At 40.6% G+C, this 18,683-nt stretch overlaps 1 protein-coding gene across 1 annotated transcript; it reads left to right on the plus strand.

Annotated features, from left to right (window-relative positions):
- The first annotated feature begins 2,486 nt into the window (after positions 1 to 2,486).
- LOC125294987 (solute carrier family 2, facilitated glucose transporter member 11-like) lies at positions 2,487 to 15,675 on the plus strand. Its single transcript, XM_048244088.1, has 13 exons — positions 2,487 to 2,794; positions 4,761 to 4,859; positions 5,596 to 5,756; positions 6,230 to 6,354; positions 6,490 to 6,619; positions 6,800 to 6,948; positions 7,210 to 7,397; positions 7,798 to 7,908; positions 8,748 to 8,849; positions 9,135 to 9,210; positions 9,482 to 9,609; positions 9,978 to 10,110; positions 14,629 to 15,675. The coding sequence occupies exons 1-13, from the start codon at positions 2,711 to 2,713 to the stop codon at positions 14,829 to 14,831; spliced, it is 1,689 nt and encodes a 562-aa protein (XP_048100045.1). The 5' UTR covers positions 2,487 to 2,710; the 3' UTR covers positions 14,832 to 15,675.
- Positions 15,676 to 18,683: the final 3,008 nt, after the last annotated feature.

Below are 18,683 nucleotides of genomic sequence, written 5' to 3' on the forward strand. Positions count from 1 at the left end.
GAAATGAACTTTGTGACTACATGATACAGTGCACGTTTTGCGGTGAAAATGAAAATGTTTAAAATGCCTTTTAAAAAGCAGGTGTAGCCTAATGCGAATCTCAGTTAAATCCATCAATTAGACATCAGAATCAGTAGGGTACCAGTTTTGTTTTATTGTACCAGGCCTACTGTATGTCAAAAGCAGGCTTGGATGAAGCTGGGAAGGATTAAACACACGGTTTCCACACCGTGGTAATCAACCGTGATAATCATGATATTTGAAATGAAAGCGGTAATTATCGTCAACATTTTTATCGCAGTTTACCATTATCCCTACTACTGGTACAGTAGTCTCTCCATTCTTGCAGGGAACATCATGTGCTTGGGTGGGGATGGTGATGGGTATTTAGGGGATCCTGTGGAGTTTGATTGGGTGGTGGGATGATAGGGTGGGGATAGTGATGGGAGATTAGGGGGGTTTGTGTGGCCTGGGGAGTTTGATTGGGTGTGGATGGTGATGGGAAATCTAGGAGGTTGGGGTTGAATATTGATCCAGAGTCTACATCTGCCTGCTGAGGTTCTGGGAAGTTTGTTGCAGACGCTCCGCTTTCAGCAGGTATTCCAGTAGTGTATTCTATGTTGTTGTGTCTTTGTGGTGACAAGGAGTTAACGGAGGTGGTATTGGTAGGAGTGGTGGTTACAACATGACCCTTCCTTTCTGATAGCCTCTAAGTAGTTTTGATAGGTGCCATCTCCTCATGCTCATTACATCCATTTGTTTGCTGAGATTCTAGGGAGTTTGACGCCAGTGATTGACTTTGAGTTATTTCAGCGGCACCCATCTTAACTTGTCCAGTGGACATGGCTGGGCATTGTTGAGCAGCTTGTTTGTTTCTCCAAGGTCTGCATTTCAGTGGAGGCTAGCGGGTGGTTACCAGAGGGCCCCACAGCAGGGGGGTTGGGCATATCTCTGTTTCAGCCAGTGCAGAGTGTTTTGGTTTAGCTGAGTTGTTGATGTCATCAGCTTGTTCCGTCTGCATGGCTACTGAGCGCTTATCAGAGGCTCGGCTCAAGGTTGGCAGAAAAAATGTTGGGTGCAGGAGAGAGAAGTGATAGGTTAAGATCTTGGTCCCAGTCCAACTCAACTTTGTGCTATTTGGTCTGAAATATTCCCTGCGATTTCAGAAAAAGTTAAAATTGTCAATAAAAGCCATCCCAGCTGAAAAGCATGTTTTTGCGAGCCAGGTGTTTAAACTGAATAGTCTGGTAAATACAAAGCTTCCCTTTGCTGGGAGTGGGCCACTGATGAAAATTTGTATTCCAAGCTCATATAGGACCGAGAAAAGTTCCTTTAAATCTTCTTGGACATACAGCTGTTCTTTGTAAATGTCATTTGCTCCAACATGCACAATGATGCGCTTGATAGTTGCATATTTTGACACCAGTTCTGTAAGTTTGTTTTTTGTGTCAGTCAGACTTAAGGATTTGGGAAACAACATACAATCATCCATTCCCTGTTTAAAAGTCTCACAGCAGAGTCGCCTAGAATGAGGGTTGTGGGATGAATAGGTGCCGAGTGCTGCTTCTTGCCTGTGCCCATCTTTCTATTGTTGTGGTTAGATCACTGCCTGCTTTGGGTCTGTTCCCTGGGAAATTCCTCTCTTACGCTCTGGAGGAATTCAAATCTGTTCCATAGTTTTAGGGGCTGTGGGTTTCCCTTAGGACCACAAGCCCTGTAGCAGTCTGCTGATCTGTCTGAGGTCTGAAGTTAACATCTGAGTTTACTGGTGTTGAGGTAATTACAGTTCTTGTATTATTTCTTTTTGTTTTTTGGTCTGGCACCTTGCCTGTGCCAAGGCTCTGTACCCACATTTTCCTTTGTGAGGTCTGCTCTAATAGCAGTGATATTAGACTGCTTGGTTACATTTTGGGTATTTCCAGTAATTGCTGTACTCACTTCATGAAATGTCTCTCGCAGTTCATCCGTCTTTGATGGAAGGGCTATGCATCTTTGATTCCAAAGTGGAAATCCTCTGTTCTAGCTCAGTACATTTTCGGCATGATCTCCTGGGTCTGGCCGGAGGAGCGCATTTAGTTTCATTCCAACTTCAAGGTGACTTGCCGTTCAGTTTTTGCTCATTGACTTAGCTAGCTCATGTAAAGTAAAAAAGTTTGTAATGTTGTAATGTTTGCAACTCTCATGCCCCTCCCCCACTACCACCGAGCACCCTCTCATCGAGTTTGTGCTAGTCAGTGCGCACCAAACTGCACCAGACTGTGATTGACAGTCAGATCTCACACAGCCCTGCTCTTATTGGACCAGAAGAACCGGGAGCTGTGGATTTTTGCAAAACAAATAACAGGCTCTAGGTGGAGCTAGAAGTGTTTTTTTTTCTAAAACCGGCTGATTTATGTTGTTCTTTCGGAGCATAGTGTCGATTTCAATGAATACGATAAAAAAAAATCACTCGAACACTCGAAGTACAGTTTAGCCTGGGTGAACCCAGACAAACTTGTTAAAATTTGAACTGATCATAGACATACTATGCAGATGACCCTAGGGGAAATTTTCTTTCCATATAATTTGCAATTTGTATGCTGTTTAAGTTTGGCTCAGACTCAGAACAAGACATTGATTGTGTTGTTCTGTACATAAAAGAGGCACAGCTAGACTTTTTTTCTCACAACACTCAAATATTAGTAGGCTACAAAAGGAAAATTCATGAAAAATGAAAAAGTCCAAAGAAAATGGAGATATGATGGAGACGGAGCCTTTGCTCAGAGATATCAAAGAAAAGCATGTGCAAGTTGAGGTAAGTCAAATTTCATCAAATTTACTACAACATAATCCATATTTTCTATATGATATACTGATGAGATAGCATGAGACCTATTATTATTGGCTGATGTAAAGGAGACATTTCCTTGACATCACAATGTTATGGTTATTTTATATTTCCATCAATAGTCAACTCATCTTTATACCTGCAGTTGTACTCCACATTGGTCTTTGAATCCATGATTTGTTACATTCCATCATACAACCCCAAAACAGAAAAAGTTGGGACGTTGTGTAAAATGCAAATAAAAACATAATGTGATAATATACAAGTCTCATAAACCCATATTTAGCAGCAGAAAGGACATAGACAACATATCAAATGTTGGAAATGAAAATTTGACTATTTCATGGAAAATATATGTTCATTTTGAATTTGATGCCAGCAACATGCTTCAAAAAAAGTTGGGGCGGGAGCATGCTTCACTGCCTAACCTCTTCATTTTACAAAATTCTGTAAATGTTTAGGAACTGAGGAGACCATTTGCTAGAGTTTTGAGAATGAAATGTTGTCCCATTTCTTCCCAATAGAGGATTTTAGTTGCTCAACAGTATGGGGTATTTGGGTTAGTCATGTTTTTCATTCCATTATGCACCTAATTTGACAAATGTGGACTGCAGACAGGCCATCTTAGCACCTGGACTCTTCCTCTATGGAGAAATACTATTTAAATATGTGCAGAATTTATTTAGGCATTGTTTTCCTGAAATATTCAAGGTTTTCCCTGGAAAAGACATTGCCTGGATGGCAGTATATGTTGCTCAAAACCTGTATCATTCAGAATTGATTGTGCTTTGCTGAATGTGCAAGATGCCCATGCTGTAGGCACTAATGCTCCTCCACACCGTCATAGATGTTGGGTTTCGATCTGAGCACTAAAACAAGTTGGATACTTGGATAGGCCCTCTCCTCTTTAGCCCAGATGAGTCCATGATTTCCAAATAGAATGACAAATTTTGATTGGTCTAACCACAGGACCTTTTTCCATATACCTCTTTTCCATATTTCCATATATTTTAAACAAGCTCAGGCCCAGATAAGACGGTGGTATTTTCTGTATCATGTCTCAATACAATTTTAGCCATTACAATTTTGGCTGCAGTTTTTGAATTGAGTATCAAACTGTACAAATAGAGAATGGTTATCAGATGTTTTCCTGAGCCCATGCAATGACAGGTCAGGAAACAGGTCTGGTGTTGATGCAGTGCCTGTAAATGATTCACAATTTCATATTAAGAAGCATTAAAATGATATTGTTTCATCATTTGTGCACACAGGTTTGCACAGAGTGATGAACACCCCTACATCTTTACTTTGCAGACACAGACGCGAGACCATATCATAGCCTTAAGAGACCCTGCCTCTCTGGGATGCTCTTTTTCATACCCAATCGTGTTGCCAGTTACCCTAATTAATTTTGAAACATCCATTTTCATGTTTCCAGCATTTTGTTACCCCTGTCCCAACTTTTTTTGAAACATGTTGCTGGTATCAAATTCAAAATTAACATATATTTTCCATGACAGAGTCAAATTTGCCATTTTCAACATTTGATATGTTGTCTGTGTCCTTTTTGCAACTAAATATGAGTTGAAGAGATTTGCAGATTATTACATTCTGTTTTTATTCACATTTTACACAACGTCCCAACTTTTTTTCTGTTTTGGGGTTGTAGATTGCTCAGAAATAATAAAGGTCTATGTTACACCCTAGATTGCAAATTGTATGGCAATTGTATCTTGATCATCAAATATTTCCTACCTACTATCATATAGGCCAATCCTCTCGTGGTGAGAGGTATTTCCCTGACCACTGCATTTGCTTAAATGTATGTTAGTATTGACTTACAGGAACTTGTTTTATGATCACTGCACTTAAAAACAAGCCGTCAGTGTTGCATGAACTTTGTCTTGGGATTGAATCATTCTCTTCTGTTTAGTCTCTTAGCAGAACACTGGTTTTGGCTGCCTGTGCTTCTTGCATCGGAGGAACATTTCAATATGGATTTAACATCTCTGTTGTAAATGCACCCACTAAGGTAAATATGTTTGGGATATCATTTTAACTGAGATTGCTATGGTTAATATTTTCTCTGTCATTTCCTGATCAAATCAAAATTCCTTATAATTGAAAATGATTGGATATCGTAATCATTATATCAAATGGTACATACATCATGCATCAAACATATATCATATTGTGAATGATCACATATGATATATCACATATACTGTACACTGTAGGTCTTGAAGCCAGCCTGGTCTCAGCACATGCTCTGCAGATAGCCACTCCATCAATACCCATGCCTCCTGTGGCCTACCCTCTAATGCATGTCCAATACCCATGCCTCCTGTGGCCTACCCTCTAATGCATGTCCAATACCCATGCGTCCTGTGGCCTACCCTCTAATGCATGTCCAATACCCATGCGTCCTGTGGCCTACCCTCTAATGCATGTCCAATACCCATCCCTGGAATGTCTCAAAAGGAGCTCCAGCATTCCTATAGGGCAATTCACACAACCCTAATGTCCATAGTGTGACTCCCCGTGCCTGACTTGGCCAATAGCGACGAAGTCCAAGCACATCCGTAACCATAATAACAGCCTTTGTCACAGACTGTCACATGAAGTAGACCTGTTGAAGGTCAGACTTTGCTTAGTCACAGGGAAGAGGCGCGTGACGCACAACTGTGCTAACAGCAATTCATGGTCTGATGTATGGACTTTGGTGTTCTCTTATCCAATGACCCCCTTGTCTGTCTCTGGTTCCTCAGTATGTGATGACATTTATCAACCAGACATGGATGGAGCGATACGACACGGAGATATCAGAGCAGCGGCTGACACTCCTCTGGTCCGTCATTGTATCTATTTTTACCATTGGTGGACTTGTGGGCTCGTATGTTGGTGGAGCATTGTCGATCAAGTATGGAAGGTATTGCACAGTCATGTTTTATTCCTCTTTCATAATGACCTTGATGAGGACATCTAGGCTATCATATGTAATAGGCTACAAATCAGACACATAAGATGTAGCTGCTGTAATCTAACATTTGAATTGCCATAAAAAGAATGTCACACTAAGGTCTGTTTATTACAGTATTCTCCTACAGGTAAAGCCAACTAGCTAATACGTATCATTCACTTTTATTCAATCAGTTTGGTTGCTCTTAGGAATTGTAGCTCAGTTTGACAGCAGGGCAGGTACATACTGCATGAGTGTCATGAGCAAGTTAAATCCATGGTGTTGGATTCAAAATAATATTTTGTCCACAGAAACCACATTAGTTGGTGAATGATTTTGAAATTAATTTTTGACTGAACTTGGTAATGAGTGGAAAATTATCAAAGTAGTCCTTGTGATACTGCTTCTCATACTCACTTTGTTCTGTTATTGTTTTATTATAGGAAAGGGACATTGATGATGAACAACATATTTGCTTTGCTTGCAGCTTTTTTCATGGGAATAAGCCAGACTACACATTTGTTTGAATTGCTTATCATTGGACGTTTTCTAATTGGCATAAATGCAGGTAATTATTCAGACAAATTCAAAAAGGTTTGTCTTCACCAATGCAAAATATTTTTGGAAGATAACAAAAGCTGAAGGAAAAGTTTTGGAGTTTTCAGGAATTGGCTATTCTTGAGTCTGTCCCTCTGATGTACAGGCATTGGTTCATGTGTCCAGTCCCTCTACCTGGGAGAGATTGCCCCTCGTGCACTGCGTGGAGCCATGGCCATGGGCACCTCTGTATTCATCACAGGGGGCATTTTTGTGGGTCAGGTGGTCGGACTGCGGTAAGTAAGGACCAAGGGGTTAACTGACCTCTTGGATTTGGTAAAAGCCAGTCACACTGAATTGACTCATGGACTGATACACAAGTACATTCCCCCATGTGAAATACATCACCCATGCATGACCAGGCAACGGTTCTGTTTTTAATCTACCTCACTAACATCAGCTGACTCTTGTTGCAGTGAATTATTGGGGGGAGAGGAGTACTGGCCCCTCCTGTTGTCCACCACCTGCATCCCAGCAGCAATGCAGCTCCTTCTTCTGCCCTGGTTTCCAGAAAGTCCCCGTTATCTACTGATAGACAAAGGGGACGAGCGTGCGTGCGACGAGGGTAAGGGAAGCTATTTCTATACTGAGTCTTCTGTGTGACCAGTCACTGCATGTGGAGTTCCTTGTGGTCGTGTTTACGCTGTCTAGAATGCGGTCTAGTTTGAGTTTTTATAAGTGAATGAGCCATTGCAGTAAGCATGGTTTTGTGTCAAAGTGCTCAGAACAGTAAACACATTTTCATTCCTGGAACAAAAGTGAAGAGAATCTAGTGAATAAGAACTCATGAGCCGTGGAATGTCTGCCATCTTGTGTTTCTGAACAGCACTGAAACAGCTTCATGGTGCAGATCAATACCACGGAGAGAAGGCAGACATTGAGAGGGAGAGACTTGATGCTCTTGGAGTCAAACCTAAGAAGCCCTGGGAACTGTTCCTGGATCAGAGTCTCCGCTGGCAGCTCCTCACAATCATTATCCTAAACATGTTCCAACAGCTCAATGGCATCAATGCGGTGCGGTTCAGACATATCAGACTCAGTATTATAACCAAGACAATGGTGTTGAGACATAATTTAAGTCATTGTGTACAGGCCTACTGTAATAAATCAAATTTTCATGTTAATAAAATGTCACAGTACTTAGTCCTGAAATCGTATCTGTTGTATATATGACTGCATATAAATATCTGTTGTGGTAATATTTGGCAGATGTTGAGTTTAATAGACTGGAGTACAGTTATTATTATTCAAAATGAATGAACATTATTACTGTGTCTAAATCACTAAACAGGACATCACTGGGGTCAATGATAAATATAATAATGTCTCACAACTATGTAAGAATGGAATGCAGCTCATACAGCAATATGTCTTGTCTTTAATGTAATTATGTTATTGTGATTTCCTGTTCCAGATCTATTTCTATGCAGATTATGTGTTTTCCCAATCAGGAATTCCAGAAAATAAGATACCTTATGTGACACTTGGCGCTGGATTATGCGAGCTTTTTACTGCTCTTACCTGTGTAAGTCAACTTATTTTAGTAATCTAACAATGTCAGTTAGTATGTTGCCGAGAAGATTGTTTGTTGTGTAGTGACACAGCTTCTCTGACATTAACTGTGACAAAATCTCAGACTTAAAAAGAGATGATTATGGAAGGGTGAGTACATGAAGGGGGAAAGTGGTAAGAAGGAGGAGATTAGTTTCACCTGTCCCTTGGGAAATGTGGAATTCAGTTGGCCAACCATGAGATCAGATGACAGATGCCAAAGGAAGATAAACGTGACAATCATGAGTGATTCATGTTCCACAGTAATGTACCATGAAGTAACTGTTGCTTGTCCTCAGTAATAAGCATAATTTCTTGAATTTCCCCTGGGGATCAATAAAGTATCTCTATCTATCTATCTATCTATCTATCTATCTATCTATCTATCTATCTATCTATCTATCTATCGAGTAAAACAATTAATTAGTCTATTATCTGCAAGCAATTAATTAATTATCTGCAAGCAAAAAGACCTGATGCTTCTTTCCCGAGGTCTCAGAACGGGCCATGGATTTATCAAAGTGGAGGTAGACTGGTTAGAAGGGTGTCACTTGCGCTCAAGCCTTTTCGGTGCTCACAGTCCAGGACCAAAGGGTCAGAGAGACTGGCTGGGCTACTTCAAAGAGGCTAAACCCAGGGATGACCGGAGCACTCAGAGAACTTTTGAACTTGTTTTATTGTGGTGCACAATCGACTGACGTTTCGACGCACTGCCTCTTCCTCAGAGTCAAGAGGACTCTGGAGGTAGACTGGCATGAGCGGGTGGCCAGCAGGACTGTCATGTGACATGATATGAGCTGTTGTGTCTTCCAGGGTCTGCTGATTGAATCTCTGGGCAGGAGAGCACTCATCATCGGGGGATACTCACTGATGGCCTTCTGGTGCTTCTGCTTCACTCTGGCTCTGACTTTCCAGGTGAGTCATTTCACACTTACGGCTCTGTGTTAAAAGAAAGATTTTGAAAGAGAGAGATTTGCTCAGCATGAATAAACTACCAGCATTTGCTGTATTGGCGAGACCCATAATTAATCATCAGTATCAGTGATGGAGTTATTTTACAATCTTGAGTCCTTCTCCAGTTCTCTGTCTCTCTCTCTCTATCTCTCTCTCTGTGTGTGTGTGTGTGTGTGTGTGTGTGTGTGTGTGGCAAACCATGAGCAATGGAATCCTAAATGCTGGATAATTCTTTTCTCTTCTCAGGATGTCAGCCCATGGGTGCCGTATCTCAGTATGATCTGTGTCTTCGCTTTCATCCTCAGCTTTGGCTTGGGACCAGGTGCAGTCATGCACTAAAATACACTTTAAGTGTTTTTTCTCTTAGTACAAAAAGTGTACTAGATTTAGTTCAGCCACTGACCTCACTTTAAGTGTATTTTAAAATACAGTAAAATCATTATTTGTGTAACATTTTTCAGTTAGTTCAACATCAGAATATAAGCACAACATGTTTTAGCCTAAATGGCAATCCCAAAACAAAAACATAATGATTAGATAATGCATGTAATTTAAGGACACCAAATGTGAATATTGCCGTATCTCTGATTTAGGTGGCGTCACCAACATTTTAACTACAGAGCTGTTTACCCAAACCGCACGCCCTGCTGCCTATATGATCGGACTGTCTGTCAACTGGCTCAGCTTCTTTATCATTGGAATGGCTTTCCCATTCATTGTGGTAGGTGCATACAGGGCAGGTGTTTCTGGTCATTGTGTTGCCTTCATGGTTTCTGTATTTGGCCTGAACTGAAGAGAGACTTACAGTAAATATCACTATGATCACAGGTCTGATTTGATCAGCCATGTTGATATTCAAAGTCAAATCACAACCTCACATGTGAAAGTGTTCATATCCTTAGAAAAAAAGACCTCAACGATATACATATTGCTCAAAATATTTGATTTGAGAAAACAGCTTGTGATTTTTTAAAGTCTAACTGATATAACTGAATTAAGGATTGTCATGCATCATTATGGTAATCGTAATGTTTAATCTGTTCTTTTGTTAACTAATATAGCTAATAGGCTTCTATGCTTTTCTTCCAGAGTGGGCTAAAGCAGTACTGCTTCCTGGTGTTCTTGGCCGTCTGTGCTATGGTGGCCATCTACATATTCCTTGTAGTTCCAGAAACCAAGAGCAAAACTTTTCTGGAGATTCATGCTGCGTTCCAGTCCAAGGGTAAGAAAGGTGCGGACGGGCTTGGAGCATCACTATTGTCAACTTCTTTGTAAAATTAGCAATTTCACTCATTGCAAAGGGGACTCACAATTATGTAACCAATGTCTTTACTTGTGCGTAGGCCTACTTGTTTGGTTATCGTAAAAAGTTAGTTTTTTCATGTGATCAAGAAATAAAGACATGAACACTGAGAATGTCATTTTTTAATGAATGGTTTATGGTTCTGTAAGGAATTACAGCTCCCATGATATACAATAGGAGATCTGCCATTACAAAATCACTTGCTACATATAACAGTGTGTACTGCTAGTATTACAGTCCAGATCCTGTTGTGACATACTGTAGCCATACCAGGAACCAGTTTGCTAATGGCAAACCAAAAAAGCGAGTCGAGGCGAGTTGAGCAAATACCACGCAGTGAAAAAATGACTTTAGAAACCTTGGTAACAATCAGTAGCAATCTACCTACAGTTGACAGTTATAGGGCCTTATTTTAGCAATCTAAACCCATGGTCTTGGGTGGTTTTGTTATCAAACGTCGGGTAGATGGCGCAACAAGGTGTTCCTATGTTTCTTAATCAGTCATGGGTATGTTTTGGGCATAACATCAGCGCAACTTCAAACAACGCCTGGAACGCAACATAGCCTGGAAAAAGCAACACTTTTCCACACTTTTCCAGGGTAGTGTACGGATCTTTCCGTGCACAGGTATATCTTTCGCTCCGCCTAGCTCCACTCATCCATCTGGAACCGATCCATTGAAGTGTTGCTTCAGAAGGCTGGGCCTAATCAAAAAATGCTTGCATATGATTGAATAAGCCACTTGTCCGTCATCTATTGACGTGCTACTTCAACCACTCACATCGAAGCTAATAACAGACTCACAGTCGCTTCTACGCTATGTCACATCTATGAAACTCCCGCCCTGCGTCCTGATTGGCTAAACCATAAAGTTGGTTGGAGAAATCACTCTCAATGGAAGAGGTCCCAGATGGATGTGAGTGAAGCTAGGCGGAGCTAAGCGGTTGGATTACCAAAAACATGTAATGTAATCTGATTACTTTAGGATTACTTTTAGATTACTTAAATAAATATGTCCCTTAAGTAAAAGACACCACCACTGAATCGATGAAAGAATTCTCCTTCTATTTTTCTCTTTATTATTTCATTACATCTAAGAAATCTCTTTGCTCTGAGTAAAGCATTCCTGTGTGAATAACTGATCTTTTCCTCCAAAAATCTTAATGTAGCCCCTTGTTTTAGTGTTACCATTTACTTTAAGGTCACCAGGTCCCATTGTCTGAAAAACACCCAAAACTAATACATTTCTATAGGCTAGCTATTCTCCACTTTGGGGGTGGTGTTATGGTGGTTGAAATTTTCACCCCATCCCAAAATTTATCACTTAGTCATCATGGATGTGATCATGGATCACTATTCTCCAAACATGCACAACTCAGCTTAACCTTTATAAGGGCACACCTGGACAATGAATTTTGCTTTCACTGGATTTTTCTGACCCAGGGACATGGCCTGAGATTGAATAACACCATGTCCATTTCAATTGTGGGGGTGAGAAAATTATTCCTTTGGGATGTTTTTCAACCAGGGGGGCCTGGTGACTTTCTCAAAGTAAACGGTAACACTAAAACAAGAGGCTACATTAAGATTAAACGATCAGGCAGTGTGCCGAGAGACCTGCCCCAATAGTAAATAAGTTAGTGAGTAAGTATAGATACTCTTTTGATCCCGTGAGGGAAATTTGGTCTCCCAATCCGTGAATTAGGAAGCACACAGTACACAGTGAGGTGAAGCACACACCAACCCGGAGCAGTGAGCTGTCTGCTACAGTGGCGCTTGGGGATCAGTGAGGGGTTAGGTGCCTTACTCAAGAGCACTTCAGCCGTGGATGTGGGCATGGGAGAGCCCACATTTTTTCTTCTGGTCGGGGATCGAACCGGCAAGCCCGAAGCTTGTCAAATTAAAAGATAGCTAGGCTATCATCATAAAAAAGTTGCATTATTTGCATGATAAAATGTAATCAGGTAATCCTCAATGATGTAACTGTAATCTGATACACCATTTTTTTTATTGTAATCTGGGCTGATTATAGTTACTTGATTTTTGTAATCTGATTACGTAATCCAGATTACATGTAATCCGTTACTACCCAACCCTGATGATAAACCTATTTATATATTATTTACAGTAGGTGTGGCAAATCTGATGGAGTTTATATGTAAGCTAAGTGACAGGTTCTCAGATTACATTTTGGTGTCATTAAATTTCAAGTGTTTATGTCGGTTATATATATAAAATATTTATTATCATTCACTACATATGTTAACAGTGGACTCGTGTTGACAGTATCCTACACTAAAGAAAATTACAGTAAAATGAAAAGGAAATAAAATGGAAGCAAACATCTTTTTGTTCAAGAAAAACATGGACAAAGTAAGGTATTTTTGAGTATATTCATAACAACTAGATGTACCTATAGCGGATCGCCACTCAGTCCCGTATATCCTCTCCGTGAAAATAAATCACGCTTGTCAATTTGTCTTCAACAGCTCCATCCTCTGCTCTTGCGACTTTTGTGTATGCTTGTATGTGTGTGTGTGGTGTGCATGCGTGTGTGCCTGTGTGTACAGTATGTGTGAGTGTGGGTGTTCATGTGTGTGTGTGTGTGTGTGTGTGCGTGCGTGCGTTTAAATTTGCTGTTTGTAAATTTGTATCGAAACTGTTAGCCCGTGGTAAAAGTGTTTACAGGGTTGTACATTTGTTTTAGATTGTCATTTTGTTTTATAACATGTAAGTGTGTGCTTGTGAATTGTAAAGCTGCTCCCACAAACGTAAAAATGTTTTCCACCGTAATAATTAAGCATAATAATGATCCAAGAGTGTCTATTAGAAAGTTAAGCCTTCTCTTGCATTGAGTTCCTACTGTGGGGGGCTGTGGTAACACAAGTAAGTAAAACCAAATGAAGCAGCTGGAGGATGGATGGTTACATTCTTACCGATGTACTCCTGCACTGTGCCAGTCACAACTGCTGTTTGTCTTGATGTGCATGAGCCTGGTACATTCTTTTGGGTTTAGATTCCCAACTTCCCTCTGATTTCAGCTACCATGGGCTGCTTGCATTGAAGGCTCGTTTCAGTATGGATATAATAGCAGTTGTAAATTCTCCCTACAGTAGGGTAAGGATGTGTATAATGCTTGTCATAATTTCCACATGGAAACATGGCCTTTTTTTACAATCATTTACAAAAATCCCTCTTTAATGTAGAAGTGAAAGCAAATTTCTACAAAGTAATGTTAATTAACACACCCATCAGCCTGTAGATGGTGGTGTTGAGTAGGGTTGCCGGTAGGGGATGTTGAGAAATTAAGATGTAGAAATGTACCCCCCCTCCTGCTAATGACATCCCAATATAACCTTATGGTCACCCAGATAAAGGTTAGTTCTAAAGTAACTCATGTTCAAATAACTTTTCCTTAACGACTCATAATGATATCCCAATTTTTCTGAATGAAATCCCAATTACTTTCTTGATGTTCATGGTTACTGTATTTTGAAGTTTATATTTATATATTTATATGTTAAACCAAGATCACTATAAGGAGATGTAGATAGATGAATTGTGTAGGCCTATACCTTGAAGCAAATGTGGCATTTGGCTGTTTACTTGTTGGCTGTTTTAACCCAGTGTCAAAATAGTCAATGGTGGATGACTCTTGACTTGACTGTTGATTATTCTATGAGGGGAAAATAATTTGACAGTGTTGTTAAGTAATGGCTTTGTAGGAATATCATCTTTATTATTAATAATAAAGATATATAATAATATATTTCTTTAGTTCACAGAGTGATAGGCCTAATATGCACAACTAACATTGATAGCAACAACCTACAAAACCCCACTAAATCCTTTGACTTTAATATGTACTGCAGCAAGTTATTGGGGGTACTGGCCCCTCCTGATCTCCTCCACCTGCATCCCAGCAGCAATGCAGCTTCTTCTGCTCTGGTTTCCCCGTTACCTACTAATAGATAAAAAGGACGAGTGTGTGTGTGACAAGGATAAGGAAAGCTATACTGATACTTCTGTGTAACCAGTTAGTGCACAAACAGCACTCTGTGCTGGTACACCTGTAGAAATATTAGAGTTATTGATTAACAGAGAGAGTCTTAAATGTTGAAAACAAGTGTAACAAGTGTAAGAGACCAGTATCTGCACCCACAGTTCCTTGCAACTGTACACTGTCTAGAATGCCAGTTAATTATTCTTTTTAATGTGACAATGTTTCATCTGGGCCATTGTGTCAGCATGGTTTTCTGACAGAGTATTCGAAACAATTCTGGGAACATAAGGCCTGTTGTACTACTACTTTTACACTAGTAGTGCTATTGAAACTGATTAACAGAGAGCAAGCTGGGTCTCAAATGCTCACGAGCCTTGGAATGTCTGCTGAACTCATGAGCCGTGGAATGTCTGCCATCTTGTGTTTCTGAACAGCACTGAAACAGCTTCATGGTGCAGATCAATACCACGGAGAGAAAGCAGACATTGAGAGGGAGAGACTTGATGCTCTTGGAGTCAAACCTAAGAAGCCCTGGGAACTGTTCCTGGATCAGAGCAAGATCTCTTGCAAGTCTTCACAATCATTATCCTACTGTAAACTTTTTCCAGCAGCTCAATGGCATTATCTGTCCTGTTAATAAAATATATACTGATCATAAAAATGGCAGTCAGATGAAGAATGAGTGTGTGGATGCAGCTTGTAGGACCATACTTTATATCTCTGCTCCTAATGTCATCCTTTTTATTGTGCTTTTATTTCCCCAGATACATTTTTATGCAGATTACGTGTTCTCTGTGGCAGAAATTCCAGAAAATAAGATACCATATGTGACACTTGGCAGTGGATTATGTGAACTCTTCACTGCTTCCATCTGTCTAGGTCCACTTGATTATATTTGATCAGGCTTATGTTTGTCCAGTGGAGGGTCATTTATACCCATGACCACGTATTAACTGTAGTGTTCAATAGGCAAAGATCATGCTTTAATCTTAAAGAAGAATGAAGAAGAATTCCCATGTATAGCCCGCCCCCATGTATTAACTCAGGGGTCCTGATGGCCATAGAAAGGACAGTGCACAAGCAGGAGGAAATGTCTGCTCAGTTTGTCAGCAGGAATGTCAAGTATATGGTTGTGTCTTCCAGGGTCTGCTGATTGAATCTCTGGGCAGGAGAACACTCATCATCGGGGGATACTCACTGATGGCCCTCTGGTGCTTCTGCTTGACGCTGTGACTGTCTCACATACTTCATGTGAATAGCTTTACAACTCTCTGGTGAAAGGAGGACCAGCTCCTTGACCTTGAGTATAATTAATAACCCCACTTGTGTTTTGTTGTTTTTTCTTTTGCGAGAACTATATATAATTTGTCAGGATCACTAGTGATAAATACCTTACTGTGTTTTCACAGTGTAGTGCAGCAGTTCAGAGGTGTATATCTCAAACCATCAATAATCTTGCAGACTTACTGTGTGTGTGTGTGTGTGTGTGTGTGTGTGTATGGGGGGATCCTAAATGCTGGATAATTCTTTTGTCTCCTCAGGATGTCAGTCCATGGATACTGTATCTCAGTATGATCTGTGTCTTTGCTTTTGTCCTCAGCTTTGGCTTGGGACCAGGTAGACAGTATGCGTGGGCATATGCAGTAAAACCTTTTGTGAACCAATGTTTTTCAAACATCCCGCCTTTTGGCGCATTGTCCAACCCACACGTTAATTTAGCAAAATGTGGAAAAAAGTGACGTGGTATGCAGGGCTTTCCATCAGCTCTCTTCCAGACCCCATTTGAAAGGATACAGCCATCACGGCGCCAGGTTTTCCATTCTCCCTGAGTGGCAAATATTTGTAACGCAATTAAGTCTTGTGGGAGAGAAGTGGTTAATACAGGACATGTTTTAGTCACATCGAGGGTCAGAGCGGCTGCGGCCTTGGCAGCAGCATCAGCCTTCGCATTACCCAAAGACAGGATAAGCAGAGGAGTGTCATGCAATGTTCATTTCTGCACAGATGACAAGCAAACATGATGTGAACTAACTGGATAGATAGAGGGAACTAGGCTATTATCAGATAAATGTTTGCCAATATTTGCATAGCCTGTCACTCATATATCATAAAAAAAACAACGGTGATTATTGACTTAATTTCATTCCCTAGGTTACAGACACAGAGTTGAGAGATGCAAGTCAGCAGATCAGCTATTATTATTTGTTGACATCAAACCAGAAGAGGAACACAATAAGTTTATCCAACGGCTGTTCCCACAGTTCACTCGCATGGAGTTTTTGTCTTCTGCGGTCTGCTTCATCTGGTCATCAACAATATAACTCTCACTAAACTTGATTCAAGGGGGAGGCGAGGGGCCCTGATTTATTTTGCGGGGGCCCTACATAATGTGCGTAGTGTGCGTATAGGGCAGTCTGGCTCTGGTATAGTTGAACAACAACCCATTGGTACATTGAACAATTGTGAAGCCAGTAATTATGGCATGATCAATATGTTCTAAAATTGTAAAAGTAACAGAAAACATCTTAATAACGTAGGAACTTCCCAAGTGGTACAAACCCACCCATTCTCTAAACCAATTGGGAGAATTCAGGGACCATGACTAAATAAATAAATAAATAAAAATTTGTTGCACATGAATGAAATATCTGCAATTAGTCCAGCATTTATCTTTCAGTTTACAAAACTGATTCATGATGTGATTACCCAATTTGATCAAGTAATTCCGATAAAAATGTTAAGTTAAGTTTATATGAAATATTCATGTAATTTCAGGTGGCATGTACTGAAAGTAAGCATTCAGATGTACTTTGTATTGCAACATCAATGTTAAAGGAAGATAACTTTGATGCTGAATGTTAGTATTCACAAAGCATGGTTCGTCTCAAAGCATAACATAAGATACAACTAGGCTCCAAATTCTGGTCTCTAAACTTAACACTCCTTAAGAAAACGTTTGCCAACACCGTTAGCTGCTGTTATGATCTCAGTATTCATCTGGCAAAGGCTCATGGGAATATAGCCAATGCATCAGATTTTAGTCACTAGTGACTAAAGGCTTGACACCACACCAAACCACACATCACATCTTCCAAAGGGGATCTTCAACCCTGTGTAGCCCTCACAACTTTCAACAGAGTTTGGCATTCAACACATCTTCATCAGACTCTATTGAAACTGACATTTGCACTCAAGGTCAGTTCAACTTGAATGGCCCCGTGACTCTGCATGCCACAGTGTGTGGTAGCACCTCCAGTGGGAAGGGAAGATGACTTTAAACTGCATTCTAACAGCTCTCTGTCTGGCTTCAACCAATATTATTGTCAATTCTCATCACTTAAGCCAGCAACTCAAGACCACTAGTGCTCTTGAAAGGGAAAACAAATGTCCAGGATCCAGGCACACATATGGATTGAAATGGTAAAATTGTTATCTTATTGGACTGTGTTTCAAAAACCAACACTGATGCTTGTGCCTTCTTCAGGGTGTCCGATGTGAATAGTCAAGTTGTATTTTTACACATTTCTCTAGTACAAGTTTGATAGAAATAACGACTGTTGGCCCCAGCCATGGCGCAACTGGCTGGGGCACCTGCATCGTACGCCGGCGACCCGGGTTCAATTCTCGCCCCGTGGTCCTTTACGGATACCACCCCTGACTCTCTCTAACCCTCGCTTCCTGTCATTCTCCACTGCCCTGTCTTTAAAAGGCATAAAAAGGCCAAAAAAGAAATAACAAATATCTGGAATTATGCGACGATCAAACTATGGAACCTCTGCATGCTGGAGCCATGCCAGGCTCCTGTATGTCTAATAAAACGTCATGTGACTTTGCATTAGTCTGTTCATTAACACTAACTTATTGCCCTGTGAAGGGCACAGAATTAGTCCCATTTTGATGCTTTAATTCAAACCCAAATGATTTCAGTTTCAATTATTTCGCACCTTTTTTCACACTTGTTCTCAACGAAGGGTCGAATTTGACGCCTGAGAAGCTTTGAGAACGAGGGAGCCTTCAACAGTTGTGGAGCGTGGTGTGCACCAGCAGGTTCATGAAGGGGTTCCTCCGACTAGAGTTTTCTGCCATCGGACATACAAAACAAACACTAAAGTGCAGTCATACTTCCTGAGACTAATGACCCAGGACTATTACACTTGTGTATGATCACATTACATGCTGTCTCTAACGGGGATACTGGGGTCGCTGTGTGGTCTCGAGTTTGGAATAGCATCTGTGCATGTTTTCTGACGCACGCACTGTGTGAAACACTTTGTTGTTCAATTTCTAGTAGGTATACTATGCCTATTTACCCACATCAAAATAAAAGCATAGCCTATGAACTATGACTCCATGATCGATGACTATAGCATACCTCTGAAAAGTATTCCGTATGTGGAGTTTTCTAGCCGGCTTTATGGACTTCTGTTAATGTGAAACGTATTTCTTACATCGATGAGGGTTTATACTGCATGCCCCCAAAGAGGCTTAG

The sequence above is a fragment of the Alosa alosa genome, chromosome 5 (assembly GCF_017589495.1).
Source record: "Alosa alosa isolate M-15738 ecotype Scorff River chromosome 5, AALO_Geno_1.1, whole genome shotgun sequence".
Lineage (NCBI taxonomy): Eukaryota > Metazoa > Chordata > Actinopteri > Clupeiformes > Clupeidae > Alosa > Alosa alosa.